The sequence below is a fragment of the Drosophila innubila genome, assembly GCF_004354385.1.
Source record: "Drosophila innubila isolate TH190305 chromosome 3L unlocalized genomic scaffold, UK_Dinn_1.0 0_D_3L, whole genome shotgun sequence".
In the NCBI taxonomy this organism is placed as follows: domain Eukaryota; kingdom Metazoa; phylum Arthropoda; class Insecta; order Diptera; family Drosophilidae; genus Drosophila; species Drosophila innubila.
This window is the reverse complement of record NW_022995376.1, coordinates 23,003,606-23,026,103: the sequence shown is the minus strand read 5'-3', so window position 1 is coordinate 23,026,103 and position 22,498 is coordinate 23,003,606. Positions and strand designations below refer to the sequence as shown.

Genomic DNA, 22,498 nt, shown 5'->3' with positions numbered 1-22,498 from the left:
GCCAGTTTTTTGTCACAAATCTTTTCCATTTTGTAACTTACATAAGAGAATTAAAAAATATTTTATAGTTTGTATTATACGATTTATTTATATAATTTATTGCACAGTTATTATATATTGCTCAATGGTAATTTGTACTTTTAGATCTTCTTGTTGTAAAATTATCACTTACTTAAATATTTTTGGTCGTGAGTTGGAACAGGGAAAGAAGAATAAACAAATACACCGATAACTTAAAAAATTCTTAGTCTATTAACAGTGTTTATTAAATAATAGCTTGAATTGAAATATTGAAATTTATAGTTTACGATATGTTTTCAAATACAATTTGGGCTATCAAATTATGAATGTAATTAAATATTTATATGTACATATGTATATACAAAATTCCTATGTCCACATCCTATGATAATAATCAAACATAACTTTTCAGTTCTCAATATATTGGCAGTTGTATAATCAATTTAAAGAACACTTGCATATTTCTGATTAATATATGCTTTAGTATGGTAATTATAAGTTCGAATTGATGCAGCCAATGTTTGAATTAATTGCTTATCCCGCTTTGTAGGAACAAAAGATTCAATATCGCTTCCACTGAAAATTCAAATGGAAATGGAATAAAAGTATTTTTTTTATTGTTAATTTCGTATTAATATTCTTACTTGATATTTCGTGTCCGAAGCACACGTTCTGCCCAAGTTTGCGGTCTGGGGATGTCCCGAGTGACTCCAACCTGCTTTTTGTCAAGATAATCAATTACATCGTCATAATAATTGGTTCTGTAATTGTACATGTATTTGTACTGCAGAAACTTCGGCCTTTAATTAAATATAACAATAATAATAACACAATAAAAATTTAATTAGTCAGTTTTAAATTATGAAAAATTGTACTCTTTGTTTTTTATCTGGCCTATAACCAGGACTCATCTCCTAATCAGAATATTGATTAACGGTTTTAGCCTTACCTGACCCAATGACGATATAGCTGAACTGGTTTCCTGTAGCCATCATCTTCGGGTGGTGGTGGGGGTGCCTTAATTTCAACTTCAGCCTCGACAATATTTTCTTGTTCCTGTTCCGCACCAGGAGTCGCTGCCAGAACTGCTTCGGATCGCGGCTCTGATTTTACGCTCTCTGCTTTTGATGGTGCAGCGTCAGTGGAACCAGGTTGTGAGGCTTTTGCATCACCAGCATCACCGCCATCGTCGAACCCCCAAGGATCTTCTTCATCCGCCATTTTGCTAGTGATTTTTATAAAAATTGTATATTATGGTTGGTTTTGCTGGACTTTCCCCAACCCTCGCAAAAAATGGTGAAACAATTTTAATTCTTTTAATTACCCCCAGATTTGATAACTTTTTTTACTTTTTTAGTTTTAAATTAAATATTTATATTTCTTTTTGTTGTGAAATTAGAATATTAATTAATAATTTTAGCTTTAAAGCTTAATTATTTAATTTAATTGAATAGGTAAGGTAAGTATTTGTCCAAGGATCTTCCGTTCCTTAAAAAACTGCAAACAAATTTCTATTGTCCAAGGTAAACGGGACATCTACAGTACCTTAGTTGCTTTGAAATCAATCAGCTGAAAGGTCATTAAATTAGGGCTACTAAAAATAACATTATTAGCAAATTAATGGTTCTCTAAGCTTATGTAATGCTTTAAAAATAGGTTTAGTTATTTGGGGCATTAAATGTTAAAAAAAAAAACTTTTGGTCACAGTCTTAAATACATTTAATTGTATGATTCAGCGTAACATTATACTTTAAACGCTCTTCCTTTGAAGGACTGCATATTCAACCACTATCAGATAAAAATAACTCCACTTATTTAAGGAACTAAGGACATTATATCAGCCACTTTTTAATTAAACAACCGAAAAACAAATTACTATTTTTTTTATTGAATTGGTTTAAGGATTTTTCTATTTAAAATCCAAATTAAATTCGATATTCTTTGCGTATTTTTTATACCTGTAATATAGTGTTTATTTTGTAGTTAAACTAAAAAGACTAATCAGCCAATTTATTTGCTTTCATGTAAATGCAATGAAAAGTAGAATATGCAGACAATGAAATACAATATATATGTACATATGTTCCTGAATCTGTATGTGTAAATATATACACAAGATGTGTAATAATATGCAGTGAGTGAAACAGCTTCTGAACACTGAACACTATTAACACCTATACTCAAAGTGCCCAGCGCCCATCGTATTTTTTAATCAGCTTTCCCATATGTTTATCTCTTCCTACCATAACAAAGACCGATAAATTTTTCTGTCTATTCTAAGATTCCATCTTTTTGAATCTTCTATTTGAATTTCATGTTTTCCTAATTTATGTCAATGGTTTCAATGTTTTAATGTATTTATTTATTTAATGTATTTTAAAACCCTATTAAAAATGATCACCTTCACTTTATCTTATATCGAAGTTGAATAATTTGTTAATAAGTGATTGCAAATTTAGTAACTACGAATTCACAGCTTAATTGCGCGCAGACCTGTTTTAACCGAAACCGACGTTGTATGTGATCGATCCGGCTAATTTGTAACTGAGCTACTCTTTCGGGGTATTCCTGAAACAGATTCGGATTTGACTTCTTTACAGATTTGATTACGCCGATCAGCTGTTCACAGCTGCTCCATACATATTTTGTAGGGTTGCCTGCCAAAATAAAAAAAAAACGGAAAGTGTGGTATATTATTATATTTTGTTGTGATTTGAACATGGAAAATGTTAAAAGTTTTCTGCATTTCAAAAAATGATAATTAAATAACTATGCATTTAATGCTGAATAAAATCAATAGATGTCCCAGATGGATATGACAGCTTATAAAGGGCTGTGAGAATTGAAGCTAATGCACGAAAATAGCTTAAAAAACAAAAATGAGTTGATAATGTGTAATATTTGAGCTTAAGCAATATAAACAAAAAGTATTATTCTTTTATACTATTTGCAAGTAAACTATTAAGAAAAAGACTAAGAAAAACAGTTTTCACACTTTATGTAGTCAAATTGTGTTTTCGCAGCTTTTTTTTAATCTCGAAATCAAAATCAAATCAGTGTGCTAAAGGTTCGTTCCTGAGACTGATTCAGGTTTGCTTAAACCAAATAGAAACCAAATTCGAATCTGTTTTAGGAATACCCCTTTTTAAAATTATTCTAGCAGTCGAACTTTAAAAATAAACAGAAGTAGCTATTAAATAGCAAAATTGGCAACACTGCCGGTCGCATTCGTCATGTGTCTCGAACAAACAATTTTTAGGGTCAGTATCTTTGCGTATGGCTCTTTACTTATTTACCTATTAACTAACTATTTTTTTATTTATTATAATTATAATTTTTTTTTAATCCCACCTGGAAATACGACGTAAATAGCTTATAAACCTAATGAGAACCGTACAATGTCGTTTAATGTAAATTATTACCTTGAAGAGGAATTGGCCTACACCAAAGAAGATAATGTGTTGGTGAAGAATCTGTTTATGATGAATATCGATGAAGAAACTAAACAACAGCAGCTTCTAGAGTATTTCGAGACATTTGGATGCGTTGAAGAATTGCATCGGTTTCCGAGTGGAATTAAAAGAGGAACTGGCTACGTTATCTTCGAGAATCCTCGTCATGCTGCCAATGCATTGAAGACAGAGTTGCATTTCGTCAAGGGATCCCGTATCACAGTTCAGCCCAGTTATAGTTGGCTTCAACCGGATGCCGAGAAAATGCCGGATAAACCGGAAAATGTGAATCCCCATGTGAAAACTGCTGCCATTATGCAACTGAACGATTATTGCCTAGAGCATATATTCCGACAATTATCGATATCTGATCGAATCAAATTTGCACGCACCTGTTATCGTTTTCGGTACATTTATGAGCGAATGTCGCCGACAGTGGACAAATCTATCGATGTTAAATTATTCGAAAAAATGACTGCGTGGGAATTATGTGATTTTTTTCAACTTTCCGGACGTAATGTTATGAAAATCAAAGGAAAAATACCATATCTTCACCTTAACCTCGTGTGCGAGTTTATTGGCAAGCATTGCATTTATTTACAGTCAATGATTTTCAAAAACGACAGAATAAAATCCCCCAACATATTTCAAATGATTGCAAATCTAAATAGTCTTCAAAATCTGAAATTAATTAATTGCGGTCTCTTTGATGAAAATCTTAAAGTAATCCAGCATTTGAATCATCTTAAGAAACTAGATCTTTCCTATAATTTTAAGCTAACTCCAAAGCATTTGAATTATTTGCCAAAGTCTATTGAGTCTCTGGCTCTCAAAGACTGTGATTCACTGAAGCGCCCGGAATTGTTGATTAAAATATTTGGAAGGCTGCCGCTGCTTAAGGAATTGCAAATACCGAACATTATTCCCGAGTCCCCGTGTTTCGAGCAGCTTATCAACGACAATTCCTGTGAATTTTTGGAGTTTCTCTCCATTAGATGCGACGATCCCTGGCTTCCTGATTATAATCATATTGCAAGGCTACCAAGACTTAAGAAATTAAAATTGAACATATTTTGCGATTGGGTTTTAGTGCCTCCAATGCTAATTACATGTCTGGTGGAGTATAAGTCCAAGCAGCTTGAACATTTTGAATTAGATGTAGACAATGCAGACTGTATCAATAACGAGATTCTGCAGATGATTGGAAAGCTGAGCGCATTGCGTACGCTGGGTTTGATGAACTGCGATGCGATCACCGATCGTGGATTAGAGGATCTATTCACCTTGAGAGATTTGACAGAAATTAATATCAGCCATAACGGGAATATCACTGATAATGGTGTACTCCGACTGATCCTTGCCTGTCCCAAGCTGCAGGTCTTACATCTGAATCATTGCAAGCAACTTACCGATAAGCTTCTTTATGATATTATTTTAAACCTACAAGATAATCAACATCATCGTCCGCTTCCTATTAAACTTTTTGTGCGCTTCACCAAAGTCAATGAATCTACACTACCAAATGCGGATGTGGCTGCCAGGAATATAATAGATGTAATTTTTTAAATACGTTATATGTAATACTAAGAGAGAACTTTACAATTTAAGATTAAAACAATCTTTAACCATTTTGATTTTTTTATTTGTTTATAGAATTGGCAAATGTATTATGAATAATATAAATTCACGATCAGTTATTACTTGGTTTATCCATTAAAAAATATATATATAAATATAATATAAATATGAAATGTATATATATATTTATATATATTAAAAATAAAAAAAGGTATAATTGGTAGGTATTCTGTTTAAAAACATTTAAATTTGGTGAACAAATTTCAGTTTTTGCTAGTTCTAAGAACAACTATAATGCTAATTTAATTGCGATTTCACTATAAATATTCAATGCCAATCAAAAAATTCAATTGATATTAGTATATTCAATTCAAATTCAACAAATTTTCACAAGAGGTTTCTCTTTTCACTATGCCCGTTACTAAAAAAATAAGTAAAAAGGTATATTGTGTTTGTTGAAATGTATGTAACACGGAAAAGGAGCCATCTCTGACCCTAAAATGTATATATGTATTCTTGATCAGCATCGACAGCCGAGTCAATATAGACATGTGTGTCTGTCGGTCTGTCCGTCCGTGTGAGCGCCTAGATTTCAGAGACTAAGAGATAGAGATACCAAATTTGGCACACAGATTTCACGGAAAAGGAGCCATCTCTGACCCTAAAATGTATATATGTATTCTTGATCAGCATCAACAGCCGAGTCAATATAGACATGTGTGTCTGTCGGTCTGTCCGTCCGTGTGAGCGCCTAGATTTCAGAGACTAAGAGATAGAGATACCAAATTTGGCACACAGATTTCTATAAGCCCCACGCAGATCAATTTTGTTTCAAATTTAAGCCACGCCCCCTTTTAAATGTGAAAACTGAAAACATGTTCAAATCACAACAAAATATAAAAAAACATCGTATTTTTTTTTCATTTTGGCTGGCAGCCCTAAACATTTTGTATGGAGCAGCTGTGAACAGTTGATCGTCGAAACCAAATCCGAATGTGTTTCAGGAATTCCCCCATTAAGCTGAATAACGGAACATGTTCATTCGAAATAATTATTCTGTTTTGCTCTGATTTTTATTTCACTACATTTATACGGACCATTTCATGAACAGTCACGAAAAAAACAGAGCTGTCACCTTTTTTTTTAAGCGTTTAAATAATTTTATGACTTGATATCGCAAAATGGGATCAATATACACAATGCATTTGAATTTCATTAATCCTCAGATTTCGATATTATTTTTTAAATGATTAGCTTGTCTTTGATTGATTTTATTGTTTATTTTATATATACAATATAACATACATTGCTTTGAAAACACTACCATCCAAAAACTGCAAATGCATTCACTCCGAAACGTTGGTTAATTTATTTCGTGTTTCACTTCCATCATTTCTGCAATTATCGATATCTTGACTGTCATTATGCTTCAATAGTAAACTAAATATCGATAAATTAATAACAAAATTTATTGTATATATATCCATGTATATGTATATATTGTATATACAATGCTTGTGCAAACGAGTACAAATGAATACACTTCTGATAAGATAATTAATGTTTTAAATGTATTTTTGTTTTTCAGTTCGCACACACACATACGATACCTATGCACTCATTTGTATCTGAGTGTGATTCACTCGCAGTACAGTTCGTAAAGTAAATTTTGTAAGCCAAAATGACAACTAATGCAGAGAAGGACTTCTTTCACTTGGTATGTACAGATCCAAACATCTGTAACAACACAAATACATCATATTTATGTATTTACAAACTTTCTATATAAATATGTAAATACTTGTGTTTTATTGTGCCCTATTTTCGCGTCACACGTATGTAATTCTACTCTGTAACTTAGGTTTTTACAAACATTAATTGCATTATTCATAAACTAAACAACTAAAGAAAACAATGCACACACATTCATTTGTTGAAGTATACGTGCATTTTTGTTTATTGAATTACAAATGTATATAGATACAGACATATGAATGCACAAACAAATACAATGCAATCATGCGCTGAAATGGAAATCTAACTCAACTCATTGCGCAAATTCTTTGTTTACACACCCATTCACAAATGGAAGTAGAACAATATGTAAAGTGAATCAAAAAAGTATTGGCAGACCAATGATTACTGTAAAAATTACTAAATTTTAACTCAAATTCAGATTTAAAATTGTTTTTAATTTTATTAACGATTTAAACGATTTTAACGAAAATAAAAACCAACATATTTGTTTTCATATTTTTAAAATAGTGAAGTTAAATGAAATTTATTTATTTTCTTAACCAGGATAATTTTTGCTAACCAACAATAAAAACATAAGAAATTAAAATCCATAAAAACCTTAAATATAAAAAAATAATTTAATTAAATTTGGATCCTTACTTTTCCAAGTTTTTTTTATATTCGCTTGGTATGTTGTTAAAGTTATAAGATCAGTTTATTTTTTGTGCTGTACGAAGAAGTCAAGAGATGTGTTTAAACACGTCGACTGGATGTCGTCTACTGAAAGACAAGTTCTTTTCCTATAATTATTATGCTTCTTGTGGGAAGATGGTAAACCTTTTCTGCGCGAAAGTGAAAGGCTCATTTTTTCTAGCAGCAGGGTCTAGAAAATTAAAAACAAATACAACAAGCAATCATTTTTGCCTATCTTTTATAATTAATTAAAATTGATTATCGAAAACTCATGCTTATCAAAAATATGAAAACCTACTGCCTAAATTTTTATAGTCTTAAATATGTACATATATGCGCATATTTATTCCATCGGAAGATTATAAATTCATTTATTAAAATTCATCTAAAATTTATATTTATATAAAGTTATTAAAATTTTTTGTTTTAAATCATTTAATCATTTCGAAAAAAAGTCAACTATTTGTTTTAAATTTAAACTTACCAACTATCTATTTAATCTACCATATTTCTTATATCAATCTATTCTATTTACAATAATATCAACTTATGTAACTCTTTCTCTTTTATTCACAGAATATAAGTGTAAGCAAGGCTCTTAAGGGAATGGAAACGCCATTAAAGTCGAAACATGCTCGCTCAATTATTATAATAATACACAAATCGAAGGAAGCAAGAAGCTTTTGGGCCATTATAACACGACAGCCCATTATGGAAAATAGATTTACGGCATGGAAATTCTGTCATCTATTGCATAAAGTTCTAAGAGAAGGACATAAATGTGCTCTTCAGCAATCCCAGAAGCATTCAAATATGATTTTAGAAATAGGAAAGTTATGGGGCCATCTACAAGATGACATTGGCTACTGTATAAAGGCTTATAGCAAGCTTTTGGTAACTAAACTAAATTTCCATGACAAGAATCGAATGTACCCCGGATCACTGTTGATCACATTTGCTGAGATAGCAACGATCGCCGATAAGGATTTAAATTACTAGTATGCAGTAAATATTATATTAATAATTTGATTTTGATTCCCTGCACCCATTGAGATTCCACATCTAAAATGGGTCAAGGGTATCCCCTAGTTGAAATATTCTTTTTAGAGTATAACATTTTTTTTGTATATAATTTAATGGAATGCCTATATTTTTATTTTAGCTTTCAACTGTGTGTGGAAATCTTCGACTATTTGGATGATATAATTGCTCTACAAGTCGCTGTTTTTAATTCAATTAATACGTATCGCATATCATCGATGACGCAACCTGGACAATGTAGATTAGCACCATTAATAACCCTTATACAAGACTCCAACCCATTGTATGATATCAGTGTCAGACTTATGTTTAAGCTTCATGAAAAGTTGCCCAATGATGTCCTTAGCGGTCATAGGGAAAGGTTCTGTGGTATATTTGCTAGATTAAAATTGTTTTACGAAAATGTTAGGCCCTTGCAGTATTTCCATGATCTTATTACGGTTCCACAGTTGCCAGAGCAGAGTCCAAATTTTAAGTCACAAGTTGATTTTGGCAGTTATATTCCTCCCGTAGTACATGTTCAATCAGAGCCAGATCCAGATCCAGTTGTAGAAGATCTTGTTGATACTCATTCCGCTGATATTGCTGAACGGGATCACGTCTTAAGTGAACGCATTAATGTCCTGGAAAATATGCTAGAAGATAAAGAGGACACTATACAGCAACTAAAGGCCAAACTTGATGCTAGCATTAGTCACTTTAATGGATTGGAACAGACTTATAAGCATAATATCGTGGAACTTCAAAGAAGTAACACTGTGTTGTGCAATGAATTGGAATCATCGAAAGAAATGTGCACAAATATGCGCATGCAAAAAGATGAATTGGAACTTCAATTGACAAATAATCCAATTTTAATTCGTAAGTTCGACTATATATAATTTAATTATATTGCTTTATATATATAACAATCTATTTACAGAAAAAGTATTTGAAGAGGAAGAGAAACAAAAGTTATCTTCAGAAAAGTTTAACAAGCTTAAACTTATGTATACACAAATCAGAGATGAACACATAAATCTACTGCGTACGGTAAGAAGTTAAATAATTTTTTTAATTTTTAATAATACTAATAAATTATCATCGTTCTTTCAGCATAGTGAATATTCCAAATCGTTAAACAAAGAAAAACAAATGAATGCGGAATTGTTAGAGCAGATTAAGGATCTTAACAACGAAATCTTAAAATTAAATGAAAATATTACAGAAGATAAAGAGAGTACTGTAAAGCTTTTGCAAGAAATTGAAAATCAGAAAACACATTCGTCAAACCTTGAAACTGTTGGAAAAGAAATGAAAGCAAAATATGAGGCTATAATAGAGAAAAAAGAAAATGAAAATCTTGAGGTACATTCAATGGTAAATGTTCTAAAAGAAAGTGAAACTGAGCTTGGCAATGTTAAATTAGTTTTGCTAGAGAAAGAACAGAAGCTTGCTGAAGTGGAATGTTCACTGAGTGTAAAAGAAAAAGAAGTTGTTGAAAATCTTAAAGCGTACGAAGAGAAATACTCTGAACTCTCAAATAAAAATAAATTGTTAGAAGAAACTCTTCAAAAGGATTCCCAAGCCTTACGCGGAATCTTAGTTGAAACTGAAAGCAAGCTTCAACAAAAAGAAAATGCCTTACAGGTAATTAATTTTAAATTTAAAGATACATTTTGTTATAATATATCATATTCATAGGATGCCGAAGCATCTCTAACAAGATTAAACGAAGAAAAATTATCGTCGGAGAAACTTTTGAGTGATGTACAGAGTACATTAAATCTAAAAGAAAAGAAGATTGTTGAAAATCTTAAAACTTATGAAGAGAAATGTTCTCAACTGTGTAATAAAAACAAAGAATTAGAAGAATCTTTTCAAAAGGAAACTGAAATCTTGCGTGGCATGTTAGGAGAAACAAAAAGCAAACTGCAACAAAAGGAAACTGCTTTACTGGTATGTAATTTATGGTTGTTATATATTTAATATTCTAATGTCTTATGTATAATATTTATAGGTGGCCGAAACATCTTTATCTAGACTAAACGAAGAGAAAGAATTATCGAACAAAGTTTTAAGTGATGTACAATCTAAATTGGTGCAACACGAAGAAGATTTAATCAGCGCATCGAAAAAGAACGACTCCCTATCAGATCTATATCAACAATGTAAGGACGCATTACAGATAATGAGAGATTTAACTATTCAGACTGTGAAAGAAATGTGCTCTTCTAAATTAAATGATACGATTCAAGAGCCCTTAGAAGGTGTGCTCAAAATATCCTCTAAGACGGAGGCTTTGCTAACCAAATTGTTGTCATCTGATAAATTAACAAACGACGGAAGCACTGAAAAGTTGCATGACATTTTATATTTAGGATATTATTTTATAGAACTTTACGATTATTGTGACATGATCTATAAATCTACAACAGAGATTGAAAAAGGTCAAGGTGAGTACATTTTTGTATTAGATTTGTGCATAAGCTAACTGTGAATGATCCGATTCTACTTTGTTTCAGATATTTTAAGCAAAGTACGTTCTATATGCCCAGACTTAACACGACTATTCGAGCTAGTGCAAGAGAATGAAACTAATCCAGAAATTAATAGCGTTGGACAAAGGATAAAAAATAAATTGACTGAGTTAAATGGACTTGTTCGCGGAGTTATGAACAATTATGAAAACAGCGTTGACTTGGATAAACTTATTCAAATTGAACTTAAAGAAATGGACGTCGCTATTGAGGAAGCAGCATCTAAAATCATTGACTTACTTTCCAAATCCCGTGAGAAGGATAGTAATATCAAACTGGAAGTTAATGAAAAAATATTGGAGGCCTGCACAAGCTTAATGGAGTGTATAAAAGTTTTAATTTTAAAATCACGTGTGCTTCAACAAGAAATTGTTTCTTCCCAAAAAGGTAGGCCCAATATATTGTTATAACATAACAATTAATTGACTAATAATGAAATCATATATTTTAGGTAATGCTACAGAGAATGAATTTTACAAACGTAATAGCCAATGGTCGGACGGTTTGATATCGGCATCAAAAAGTGTGGCAAAGGCTGCCAACTATCTTGTTGATGCTGCCAATACTGCAATTAATAGTGAATCTGGCCAAAATTTCCAATTAATTGTTGCTGCCCAGGAAATTGCTGCCTGCACTGTTCAGCTGGTTATTGCCAGTAAGGTCAAAGCCCATCATGATAGTCAAAATTTGACTAACTTGACAATTGCTTCGCGAAACGTAACGAAAGCAACTGGAGTTGTCGTTGCAACAGTGAAAGATGGCAATGCACGAACAGAGCAACAGCAGGAAAACGAGTTTTGTAAATTAACACCATCCCAGCTTAAAACAATGGAAATGGATATACAAGTTAAAGTATTAGAAATGGAACAGGCACTTCAATCTCAACGTATGAAGTTATCCGCCTTCCGAAAGGAACATTATCAAAAAACAGAGTACTAAACATGACGTAAAATATAATAATTGTATTTGTTTGTTTACTTTAAGTTAATATACAATTTGTATAAGTGTATAATTTGTTAACTTGGTGCTGGAGTAGCATTCCTCAAAGATCGTTTATACTTTTTCATAATAATATTATTACACAATATTTAAAACATTTATAATGTGACCTTGTTGAACTTCCAGATGTTAGAGTACCAATATTAAAAAGTTGTCCAAATAAACAAATCTAACTTTGTATCTTGTTTTTTTGATGCCATCCCAGACTTGACTGCTCTACCAACTAGATAAAAATGTATTCCTTATTTATTGGGTTTCTAATTATGATGATCTTCACCTGCAATTTAAATTCACATTACGGGATACTTGCTCGATAATAAATCAAATATGGTTTGTTTTTCTTTCTCACATTTATTTAATAGCTGCTTTCAAGTCTTTATAACTCGCATTTGCATAGACCTTTTTAGCTCTATCAAAGGCTTCTATTATACATGACCTGAAATAATTTAATGTATTTTATTATTATTATTATAAGAGTATTGATAAGCAATTGATCTACCTGAATAATTTTTGGTGCAAAACATAAGCGCTTACATGGCCAGCATCCAAGTATCTTACTTCAGCTCCAGGCCAGATATCTTCAAGGCTCGAACAGCCATCTCGAGGAACGTATGCATCGTCTCTAGCACAAACTGCTATTATTAGGGAGGTATCAAATGGCACTGAGAAGTTTTTTAAATGAGTACATTCATCCATCATTCCTCGCATAAATTGTAAGGCCTCTCGCTCCCACCAATTTGTCTTTGTAATATCAATTTTTTTATTTCTATTTTGTGCTGATAAAGGTAAAATATATGTCATAAGTTTTGTTAATGTTGAACGATCCATCGTTTCAGGCTGGCACATAGATAATTCTGAATCGTTTGCAATATTTTTACTCAGGATTTCTTTTAATGGCAATTGCATATTGCTAGAATTCAGCGATTTATTTTCTAGCGATTTCAATAAGAATATTGAGTTATTAGCATTCTCTACTGATTTCTTTTGGGTTCTATAATTATTTCCATCAGTTTCGCATTGTTGTGTTTGGATTTTTCTTGTATCATCAATATCTTCTTTAAGCTCATGCAGAGACTGATTAAAATTCTGTATAAACTTTTGACCTGCCGCAAATGCATCGTCAATAATAGTGACCATTTTTGATAGACGTTCTCTATATTGACCATCCGAATAATATTGCGTTTCCAGCATATCCCAGTTAATAGACTGGCTCATTACTCCCTAAAACAAATTAAAGGAATCAAATGATTGTTAACAAATCAAAAGATCTATCTGCTCTGAAAATACGTAAAATGCAAGTTTTGTGTACCTAATGTCGTAGCTATATTACTTACAGTGGTAAAAACAGCAGATGCGGTAGACCATGATAAACATGGAACGAGAACTAGAGGCTTTGGCCAGTTTGTCGCCGCCAACGAGGCCATCTAAAGAAATAAATTATTAAACATATGATTTTTCTGTATGTAATTTCTATTTTTCACTTACATGACCACCCATTGATAATCCGGTGACACCGAGAGGACCAAATCCATTTCTTTCACACCAATGCAAGAGAACAAGACATTCAAGTATCAGGCACCCGCCCATAACAAATATATCAGATACGTTATGCAAATTAGATCGACTGAAAAAAATTAAGAAACACTTATTATACAAGGTTTCTCCATGAAATATGAAATTAAACTAAATTTGATGTGAGATCTTTTAAGTCCTGAAAGTTTCACAATAATCTAGTTTCTATTTCGACATACATTTGATCATCAGGCTTTCGTAATCCATAAAATGGGTTTTCCAGTATTATAGATCCAATGTTTGCATCTTTTAACAGAGGCTTTGCAATAAAATTTCTTCGACGCCAGAAAAACTGAAAATACAAAAATTGATAAGCAAATTGCTTCATATTATAAATGTGTGAATTGATAGTACTGACATGATCTCCAGTTCCTGCCAAATGAATGCAGATCGGTTTATGATCTTCGTTAATCCACTTATTGGGAATTAATAACTGAAAGTAGGCTTTTTGTGCTGCTTCAGGAACGACTCCAGGTAGATGTAGCTCGAGTGGTGTCGTAAAATTTCCCTCTATCAAAGTTGAATCTGAATATTTTTTCTTTTTTGTAATCTCTACGGGATAGTCGCGAGGAACCAGTTTAAAGCATGTTTCTCTGCAGGAAATAATTTTTCTAAACTGAAATACTCTGAAAATGCAAAAATAATAACGTTAATGCGAGTACTTACTAGATAACTCGGATATGCCGAGTTCGTTTGGAAAAGTCCTCGCGCCGTCCGAAATATCGATTACTTTAGTCGTTTAAGCGCGAGAACACACTTAAAAGAGACATTAGGTAGAAAACTGTTATATGCACAGAATCGGCTCAATTCGGAAAATTCATGGGTGTGAAAAATATTATTGAAATTATATCCAATCAGTCATTAAAAATGTTTTTAATTTATTATTGATCGTAGGACTAACTCGCGTTATTCCAGCTGTGCGATCGATTGTCAAGGCCCTTCAAGAGGGTAGCAACTGACGAGGTGGAGAATGCTATCCATATTGCCGTATACAAAAGGAGCCCAGGCTGATAATACATGAAATATATTAAATTTTAATTTAAGTGAACTATCCAGACAATATATTGATAGTTTAACAAGCAACCATAAGTAATTTATATAAATTTCAAATTTTTGAATCATGTGCAAGAAAATATTATGATTATGGTGCAAAATAGTAGAGCTTATGATTGAAATTAAGGGGTAACCAACGATAAACGAAACTAAATATGGTTCAGAATTCTGTAATCAGATATTAGTTTACCCAATTTTATCAAACACCCTTAATATAAATTATCTATTTAAATTAGTCATATCGGTTTGCAAAACTTAGATCCTATAGGGAATACCCATAATTTAATACGATATGTTTTAAATATCGCAACAATGTAAACATTACTTTATCGCCACAACAATACGGGATATCATCAGCACCAAGTTTTGTTGTTGGAAGTTTGGATAAAAAAACTTATTGTTTTATATTTTTTAGTTTAAATGGAAGGGTAGACTTAAATTAAAGTTAAATAAGCTTGAAATTAAGCTAATATAAACAAAAGTTATTGCCATTGCCTCATTACGTAAAGGATATGAAAGACAGATTCACGACCCACATATGTAAACATGCACATACATATGTATTTAACTTACCTATGTAAGTTTTCCGGCTTTCCCCATCCCTTCTCAAAAAATTTTGTTATGAGCATTCGTCGGTAGAGGCTGTCAAGTTTGCTGGGAGGCATGTTTCTATCAATAAAAATTTATACTAAAAACGAAGGAGGTTTTTGCAGCACCGACTGAGGTGCTTCAATTAACTAGTTCACTCGGTTAACAATACTACTCAATGAACTAAATCTTATTCAAATAATTCGATAGTAAATATCGATATTTTGGAATTTTGTATTTTGAGAAAAGATTTTTATATGGTAAAAACATGTTCTTTAAGCGAATAGTAAAATGAGTAACTTTAAGTCTAAGTTTAATATATTTTTAGGATATTACAAAATTAATATAACTTTTTGTTAACTTCATTAATCGCAAAATATAGACGCTACCTAGGCTAACACTTTAAGCTTATCGCTCAATTGATAAATTCGAAAAAAGAACTATTGTTCTGAGGATTTGCAATAAATTTATTTGTTTACAAGTTCGGTGTTGTAGAAATAAAAGTTTGTTCTGAAATGAATCCAACCGCTTTAATTTTATCTTATGGAAGGCTTTCTCCAACGCAGATTACCGAAAGTATGTTGTGTTTTATACACATGTGGGTATAATTTTGTCTATTTGTAGATGCGTTTGTTAGCAATGTGTTCGGAAGACACAGATTTTAAGTGATTCATGGTGGAGGCGATTGCTTGTTACCGAGACTAATGTACATAAGTAAAATGTAAACACAATCTAAATGTGCTTGTTTACTTATCCTAGTCCCTTGACAATGACGGTCTATATGTCCATGTATCCGTATGTTTGCCTGCCGTTGCACTCCGTTCACAATTAACAAGTTTATAAGGCAGCTAAAAACTTAGTTAACCGAAATCGGTTTGATTTCAAACACATTTCAAGTTTAACATTTTTTAGTTTACATATTTTAAATATATTTGAACTGTATATGGCGACTGACATGGAACTGTATATGAAAATTAGAAGATTGATAAGGTCTTCAAATTTTAAAGCAATAATAGTTTATATATAAATTCAAATGTTCAATTTAACGTTGTCTACCATAATTATTAATTATTTATTTTGATACTATTTTTCTTTTCAGATATACTATCTGAACTGAATCAGTCAAAAGTGTTAACAAGTAATTCATACGAATCAACAATTATCAACAGTTTTAAATGTGACATTAGTACAAAATATTATAGTACCAGCATATCTTTAATTCCTTTTGATGGAAAATTTGAGAGTATTCCAACTGAAATAAAAAAGCTCACAGAGGCTCTAATCATTTATTTTGAGCCAACTGATGTAAGTTATACTTTATAAATGAAATTTTGTCTATGAAAAACTGATAAGCTTTTATAGTTTTCATGGGATTTTTTAAAGTCCTATGGGTTCTAAAGATTAACCCGGTTTTGCAGATGACCCAAATTATGTAGTTGATTTGCTAATTTAGTTTAAATTTACTTTAATTAATTGATCGATATACAATTGTTCATAATTTATATGCGGAATTTCTTTTCAGAGATCATTTATCAAATGTCTTTCTGAAATAAATGACTTTATAAAAGTTAATGAAATCCAAATTGGGTTCCTGGTAACAACATCATTTACTGGCGAAGCAAATGAATTAACATTGGAAGAACTTAAAGAGCACACAGATGTATTATTTGATATTGTAACACTACAAGAAGATCCCGAGACAACAGAAGAGATAAGTTATGCAGAGATTCTGGAGGGGCTGAGAAATTGCGTATGGTCAAATGTAAAAATCAGTAAGTATAATTTCTCAGCTATCTCTTTAAAAATGGTATATTAATAGTTAATTAATACCTTTTTTTATTCACAGGTTCAAATCACAAGCATTCAAACAATACTGAAGAACTGGAAAATCAACTGAATGATTTTGAGAAGTTGCTTATTACTGCTCAAAATTTACGAAGCGATACCAACTTAACTAGAGACGAAATTTTAAATAAAGCAGAACAGTTTGCTGAAGTTATGTCAGCCATATTGAATGATAGCGACAGTGATTAATTGTTATAAGTTTAAAAAAAAATGTAATACCCAAATACAAAACATAACATTCAAATTTAATCTATTGCTAAGTTGGTGCAGTTTGTTTTTAATTTTTTTAAATTTTGATATTTTTTTACATTTGTTAGTAATACCACAACCGATTTTAAAAAGTTTTAGATTTACCAGGGCTCTTGCATCTTTTATCTAAGCAAATATTTTCCATTAGTGGATTTCCACCTTTACCTACTACAACATTTTAGGAAACTCTCCGCGCGGTTTAGTTTTCCACCCTACAAAATATAATAAATTTCTTGATTCAAAAATTAATAGCGGTAAAACTATCAATATAATTTCAATACTATGTAATTGTCGATTATATATATATGTATAAGCTTTCAGAATGGTTAAGCTTTTAAAAATTGTTTTGGGCATTCTCGAGTAATGATGACAAATGTATGCACACATCTTAAAATAGCTAAAATTAAAATATAATAAAGAACAATATAATATATATGTATAAAAAATAAATGGGTTTGGTTAGTGTCAGAAGAAAATTTTTAAAAATTGTTGCCTAATGTAATTCATTGAACCAGCTGGAAGTGGCGTTCGTGAACAAATGAACGAGTGAACATAAATACGAATTTGGTGCGATCCATAGTTTAATGATTGTAATTTATGATATTGAATATGAACTTTTTCTGCTTATCAGGCGGAAATTGTTTATAACTACGAATATCTTAGAATTTTCTAAAATTCCAAAGCTTAATATTGAATCCGCAAAAAATATTTGAATGGCTTCCGACAAAAAACAATGAAAAGGAACAGACGGAATTTGATGAAGTTAAGTCAATTGCTTTTATTTTAAATTAAAAAAGTAAAAGTGATTTTGTATTTTATACAATTTACATATAAGACATATTTTAATGACTAACAAAATTAGTTGATATTTCATTCATGGAATTTTAGTTTGGAACTAGAATTGTTCCATTTTTGCCTGGGATTGACCTGCGTACTGACCTCAAAATACAGTGTGAAGTGTACCATTTCAACGTTCCAAAGAAAAGATTTGTTTAAGAGCTATAACACTTTAATAACTCTATTCGATACTTAAAATTATTTAAAATAATCTGTATCTTTTAAATCTTATTATAAGTTGTGTTTCTGCATGTAAGTTTTTATTATTTCTGTGGATGGTGAATATGTATGTACAACAACTGCAATACGGCAGTGTGTATACGTATTTATCATCTTTATTATTATGTATGTACTTACAATTGTACATATTAAATCATATAGATGTAAGTAACTCTGTATGTATGCATGTGTGTTGAAAATTCTTTCGTCATAAACATTCGTATATGGTAGGTACATTGTCATTCATAAGAAAGCCATGTACATAAACATTTAGACGTAATTACATTTTTATTTATGTGTACTTCAAAACATGCGGACATAGACATGTATACATACAAATGTGAATGTTTATTTTTGTCTAAACGCGACATTAAATAATTGTTGTATGCTCATTACTAAATGACTAATACATACATATGTATGTATGTACATATGTAAATTTATGTTCATATTTGCGTATGCAAAAACTGCGCGGATGACAATTTTGTTGTGATTTCTACCTGCATTTACAGGTGTAATACAAAAGTGCAGTGTATACGCATCACACATAATGCATGTGTTCCCTTATTGCATTGTGCAAATAATACAAAGTTGCGTATGTACATATTGTGTACGTAGTTACATATGTACATATATACATTACATACAGTCAGCTCCGCAACTATACGTACACTAATGTCTGCATAACGGATTGTTACTCACTGTCGGGTTTCTTATTATTATGGTACATGTTCAGTGCAAACGATGCAGCAGCTGACTCAGTAGCATTTGTATTTGTGTTTGTAAGCAGGCAACTTTCGTGGTAAAAAATTAAAGTCGAGTTGGCCTTTAATGCTGTTCATGAAATGCTCCACTGCTCCACAGTCGATGTTGAGCAACATGTTGCATGTTTGCAGCTAAAATATAACTACATATATAACAACGTAAAGTAAGTCAAGAAATTATTTTGACAAAAGTGGCTTTATTGGTTTATTTTTAAGAATAGTTAAATTCAATTAATTTTTTTTTAGCTTGTTCTAAGAACTAAGACAACTACCAAATAATATAATAAAATAAAAATCCATAAAAAATAGAAATATTACATGATGAGTTGGGTACATTTTTGATTCTGTCAAAGCACTTTCTTGACTAGATGTATATAATGTTGTATGCAAACCTTGGACAAACAGTCATTTTCTTTTAAAAAAATTTATTGGTGTCCAAACTGATTTCAGAACAATTAACACACTAGATAAAAACCTCCTTAACTTCATGCCTAAAAAGTAATCATCATCAATGTTAACATTAACAAAAAAAATTGTAATTACTGTGTAATTTGTATAATATATGTGATTACGTTCCCTTTCTTTTTTAAAAAAAATCCTCAAAGGTTTTTTTTGAAAACATCAAAATATTAGAAAATTCTTGCTGTTTGTTTCAAATTGAGGCGTTAGAGTAAAAGTGTGCCCTTATTAATGTGTATAGAATATTAAGGATATTCCATTGAAATTTGATATTGCCTGTGAGTAAGCAAGCGCATGCGCAATTTTTTTCTTTATCGATTTATGTGAAATTATTTCTGAGACGACACGAGTTTTGTGAAAATGATTGTATCAAAAGCTATAAAGAATTATAGAATGTAAGAAATAGATAAATATAAAAGAATTCTCAAACGGCTATAACAATATTATTTCACAAAGGATGAAAATCCTGGAAAATCCTTAAAAATCTAGGATAATCCGCATTCTTGAAAATAATTCGTCACACATATGCGAAAAATAAGGGTCGAATTGTTATAGATTTAAAGAGAAGATATGAATACACGTTGAGAGTTTCAATAACAATTTCAAATTTTCGTTCACAGACAGAAAATCGAACAAATCGGCAAAATGACGCAAATGTCGCAAGACGAAATCATAAGCAATACGAAAACGGTGTTGCAAGGCTTGGAAGCTTTGCGCGTTGAACATGTTTCCATAATGAATGGTATATCGGAGGTACAAAAAGATAATGAGAAATCTGATATATTGCGAAAGAATATTGAAAACATTGAGCTTGGGCTGAGCGAAGCTCAAGTGATGATGGCCCTGACTTCCCACTTGCAAAATATTGAAGCTGAAAAACAAAAACTTAAGACACAAGTGCGTCGTCTTCATCAGGAAAATGCTTGGCTTCGAGATGAGCTTGCCAATACTCAACAGAAGTTCCAGGCATCTGAACAATTGGTAGCACAGCTTGAGGAGGAAAAAAAGCATCTTGAATTTATGGCTTCTGTTAAGAAGTATGATGATAATCAGGATCAAGATGAATCGTGCGAGAAGACACGTACGGATCCTGTCGTTGAACTTTTCCCAGATGAAGAAAATGAAGATAGAAACAATATGTCTCCGACTCCTCCAAGCCAATTTGCAAATCAAACATCTGGCTATGAAATTCCAGCTCGGCTGCGAACACTTCATAATCTGGTCATTCAGTATGCATCACAGGGCAGGTATTGTATTCCTTATATGTTATCAATATTCTATTATTATTAAATATTGCTTGTCATACATTCATTTTTCTAGATATGAAGTTGCAGTTCCACTTTGCAAACAAGCCCTCGAGGATCTCGAGAAGACAAGTGGCCACGATCATCCAGATGTTGCAACAATGTTGAACATTTTGGCACTCGTTTATCGTGATCAAGTGAGTATGAATAATATCAGCAACTACTAAAAGAAACTATCTAATGCACAATTTGTCGTTTTATGCAACAGAATAAATACAAAGAGGCTGCGAATTTATTGAACGATGCTTTGTCCATTCGTGGCAAAACATTGGGAGAAAATCATCCAGCCGTAGCTGCAACATTGAACAACTTGGCCGTCCTTTACGGTAAGCGTGGTAAATACAAGGATGCTGAACCACTCTGCAAGCGTGCTCTTGAAATACGCGAAAAGGTATTGGGCAAAGATCACCCAGATGTCGCTAAGCAACTGAATAATCTGGCATTACTTTGCCAAAATCAAGGCAAATATGATGAAGTCGAGAAGTACTATCAGCGCGCCCTTGATATATATGAAGCAAAGCTTGGACCTGATGATCCCAATGTGGCCAAGACTAAAAACAATTTGGCCGGATGCTATCTAAAACAGGGAAGATATGCTGAAGCCGAAATCCTCTACAAGCAAGTATTGACAAGAGCCCACGAGCGTGAATTTGGAGCTATTGATAGCAAAAATAAGCCCATTTGGCAGGTAATATATAATTATGAATTAATTTGAAGGTTTTGATTATTATTTTTTATTGAAGTTGGGGTAGTACTTTCGATAAACGGTTGAAACAATAAATAACTACCTAACTTGGCACAGGTACTACTTTATTCCGCACCTAAGATTATTATAAAAACGATGATGAACTACAGCATAACAACGTTCTTCGCATTCAAAGATGATAAATGACTCAAAGTATACTTATAACTGATTGTCTTAATTGTAGGTGGCAGAAGAACGTGAGGAGCACAAATATGATAATCGCGAGAATACACCGTATGGAGAGTATGGTGGATGGCATAAAGCTGCTAAAGTTGATTCACCCACTGTTACAACAACATTGAAGAACCTTGGGGCACTTTATAGGCGACAGGGCATGTTTGAAGCGGCCGAAACTCTGGAAGACTGTGCAATGCGTAGTAAAAAAGAGGCATACGATTTGGCTAAGCAAACAAAAGTAGCACAACTTCTCACATCTACCGAAAAGCGACGTTCAAAACAGATGAGGGATGACATGGAGTTTTCTGATGAGGTAAAATATAATTTATTTGAATTTATACAAAACGTATGTAACCTATTATCTATATTTTATTTGAATTTTCAGAAATCCATCAAGCCTTAAGCACATTCTTTGCCGTGCGGTGTTTTGTGAAATCAATGTGCTTTTTATACATACGCTAACTCGAAAATTAAATATATTTATTCATTCCTTAATATTAATTGGGTTAATTTTCTCAATGAGACGGAGTTCAATTTTAACCGCATTCTATTTAAATAAAGCTGTTTATGCTCTGAAAGACTTTTTAAATAGCTTTACAATTAAATGTTTTAACCGTATATTGAGAGAACTGACTCAGTTAACTCA

General features: G+C 31.9%; 5 protein-coding genes across 7 annotated transcripts; 3 read left to right on the top strand and 2 right to left on the bottom strand.

The window, feature by feature from the left end:
* Positions 1–327: 327 nt before the first annotated feature.
* On the bottom strand, positions 328–2,001 carry LOC117786613 (flightin). The gene is made up of 4 exons (XM_034624951.1): positions 1,980–2,001; positions 971–1,246; positions 666–821; positions 328–597 (listed from the first exon to the last, which is right to left on the bottom strand). Exons 2-4 carry the CDS (start codon positions 1,240–1,242, stop codon positions 465–467), a joined length of 561 nt encoding a protein of 186 aa, XP_034480842.1. The 5' UTR covers positions 1,243–1,246; positions 1,980–2,001; the 3' UTR covers positions 328–464.
* A 4,597-nt stretch (positions 2,002–6,598) lies between these two features.
* LOC117786586 (huntingtin-interacting protein 1) lies at positions 6,599–12,218 on the top strand. 2 transcript variants are annotated; one of them, XM_034624922.1, is made up of 9 exons: positions 6,599–6,768; positions 8,058–8,479; positions 8,644–9,383; positions 9,445–9,554; positions 9,618–10,151; positions 10,206–10,460; positions 10,522–10,957; positions 11,027–11,428; positions 11,493–12,218. In XM_034624922.1, exons 1-9 carry the CDS (start codon positions 6,733–6,735, stop codon positions 11,978–11,980), a joined length of 3,423 nt encoding a protein of 1,140 aa, XP_034480813.1. In that variant the 5' UTR covers positions 6,599–6,732; the 3' UTR covers positions 11,981–12,218. The 2 variants fall into 2 exon arrangements, with proteins under 2 accessions (XP_034480813.1, XP_034480814.1); XM_034624923.1 differs by lacking the exon at positions 6,599–6,768 and having other exon boundaries at positions 8,398–8,486.
* LOC117786588 (protein ABHD18) lies at positions 12,098–15,425 on the bottom strand. Its single transcript, XM_034624924.1, has 8 exons — positions 15,239–15,425; positions 13,971–14,238; positions 13,792–13,904; positions 13,526–13,664; positions 13,375–13,464; positions 12,540–13,261; positions 12,390–12,476; positions 12,098–12,317 (listed from the first exon to the last, which is right to left on the bottom strand). Exons 1-7 carry the CDS (start codon positions 15,328–15,330, stop codon positions 12,392–12,394), a joined length of 1,509 nt encoding a protein of 502 aa, XP_034480815.1. The 5' UTR covers positions 15,331–15,425; the 3' UTR covers positions 12,098–12,317; positions 12,390–12,391.
* Positions 15,426–15,677: 252 nt separating this feature from the next.
* Positions 15,678–17,347, top strand: LOC117787433. Of its 2 annotated transcripts, XM_034625957.1 has the most exons (4): positions 15,678–15,829; positions 16,353–16,558; positions 16,776–17,025; positions 17,100–17,347. In XM_034625957.1, exons 1-4 carry the CDS (start codon positions 15,769–15,771, stop codon positions 17,285–17,287), a joined length of 705 nt encoding a protein of 234 aa, XP_034481848.1. In that variant the 5' UTR covers positions 15,678–15,768; the 3' UTR covers positions 17,288–17,347. The 2 variants fall into 2 exon arrangements, with proteins under 2 accessions (XP_034481848.1, XP_034481849.1); XM_034625958.1 differs by lacking the exon at positions 16,353–16,558 and having other exon boundaries at positions 15,710–15,829.
* A 952-nt stretch (positions 17,348–18,299) lies between these two features.
* On the top strand, positions 18,300–22,430 carry LOC117789217 (kinesin light chain). The gene is made up of 6 exons (XM_034628307.1): positions 18,300–18,436; positions 20,247–20,873; positions 20,947–21,067; positions 21,139–21,618; positions 21,860–22,165; positions 22,238–22,430. Exons 2-6 carry the CDS (start codon positions 20,272–20,274, stop codon positions 22,253–22,255), a joined length of 1,527 nt encoding a protein of 508 aa, XP_034484198.1. The 5' UTR covers positions 18,300–18,436; positions 20,247–20,271; the 3' UTR covers positions 22,256–22,430.
* Positions 22,431–22,498: the final 68 nt, after the last annotated feature.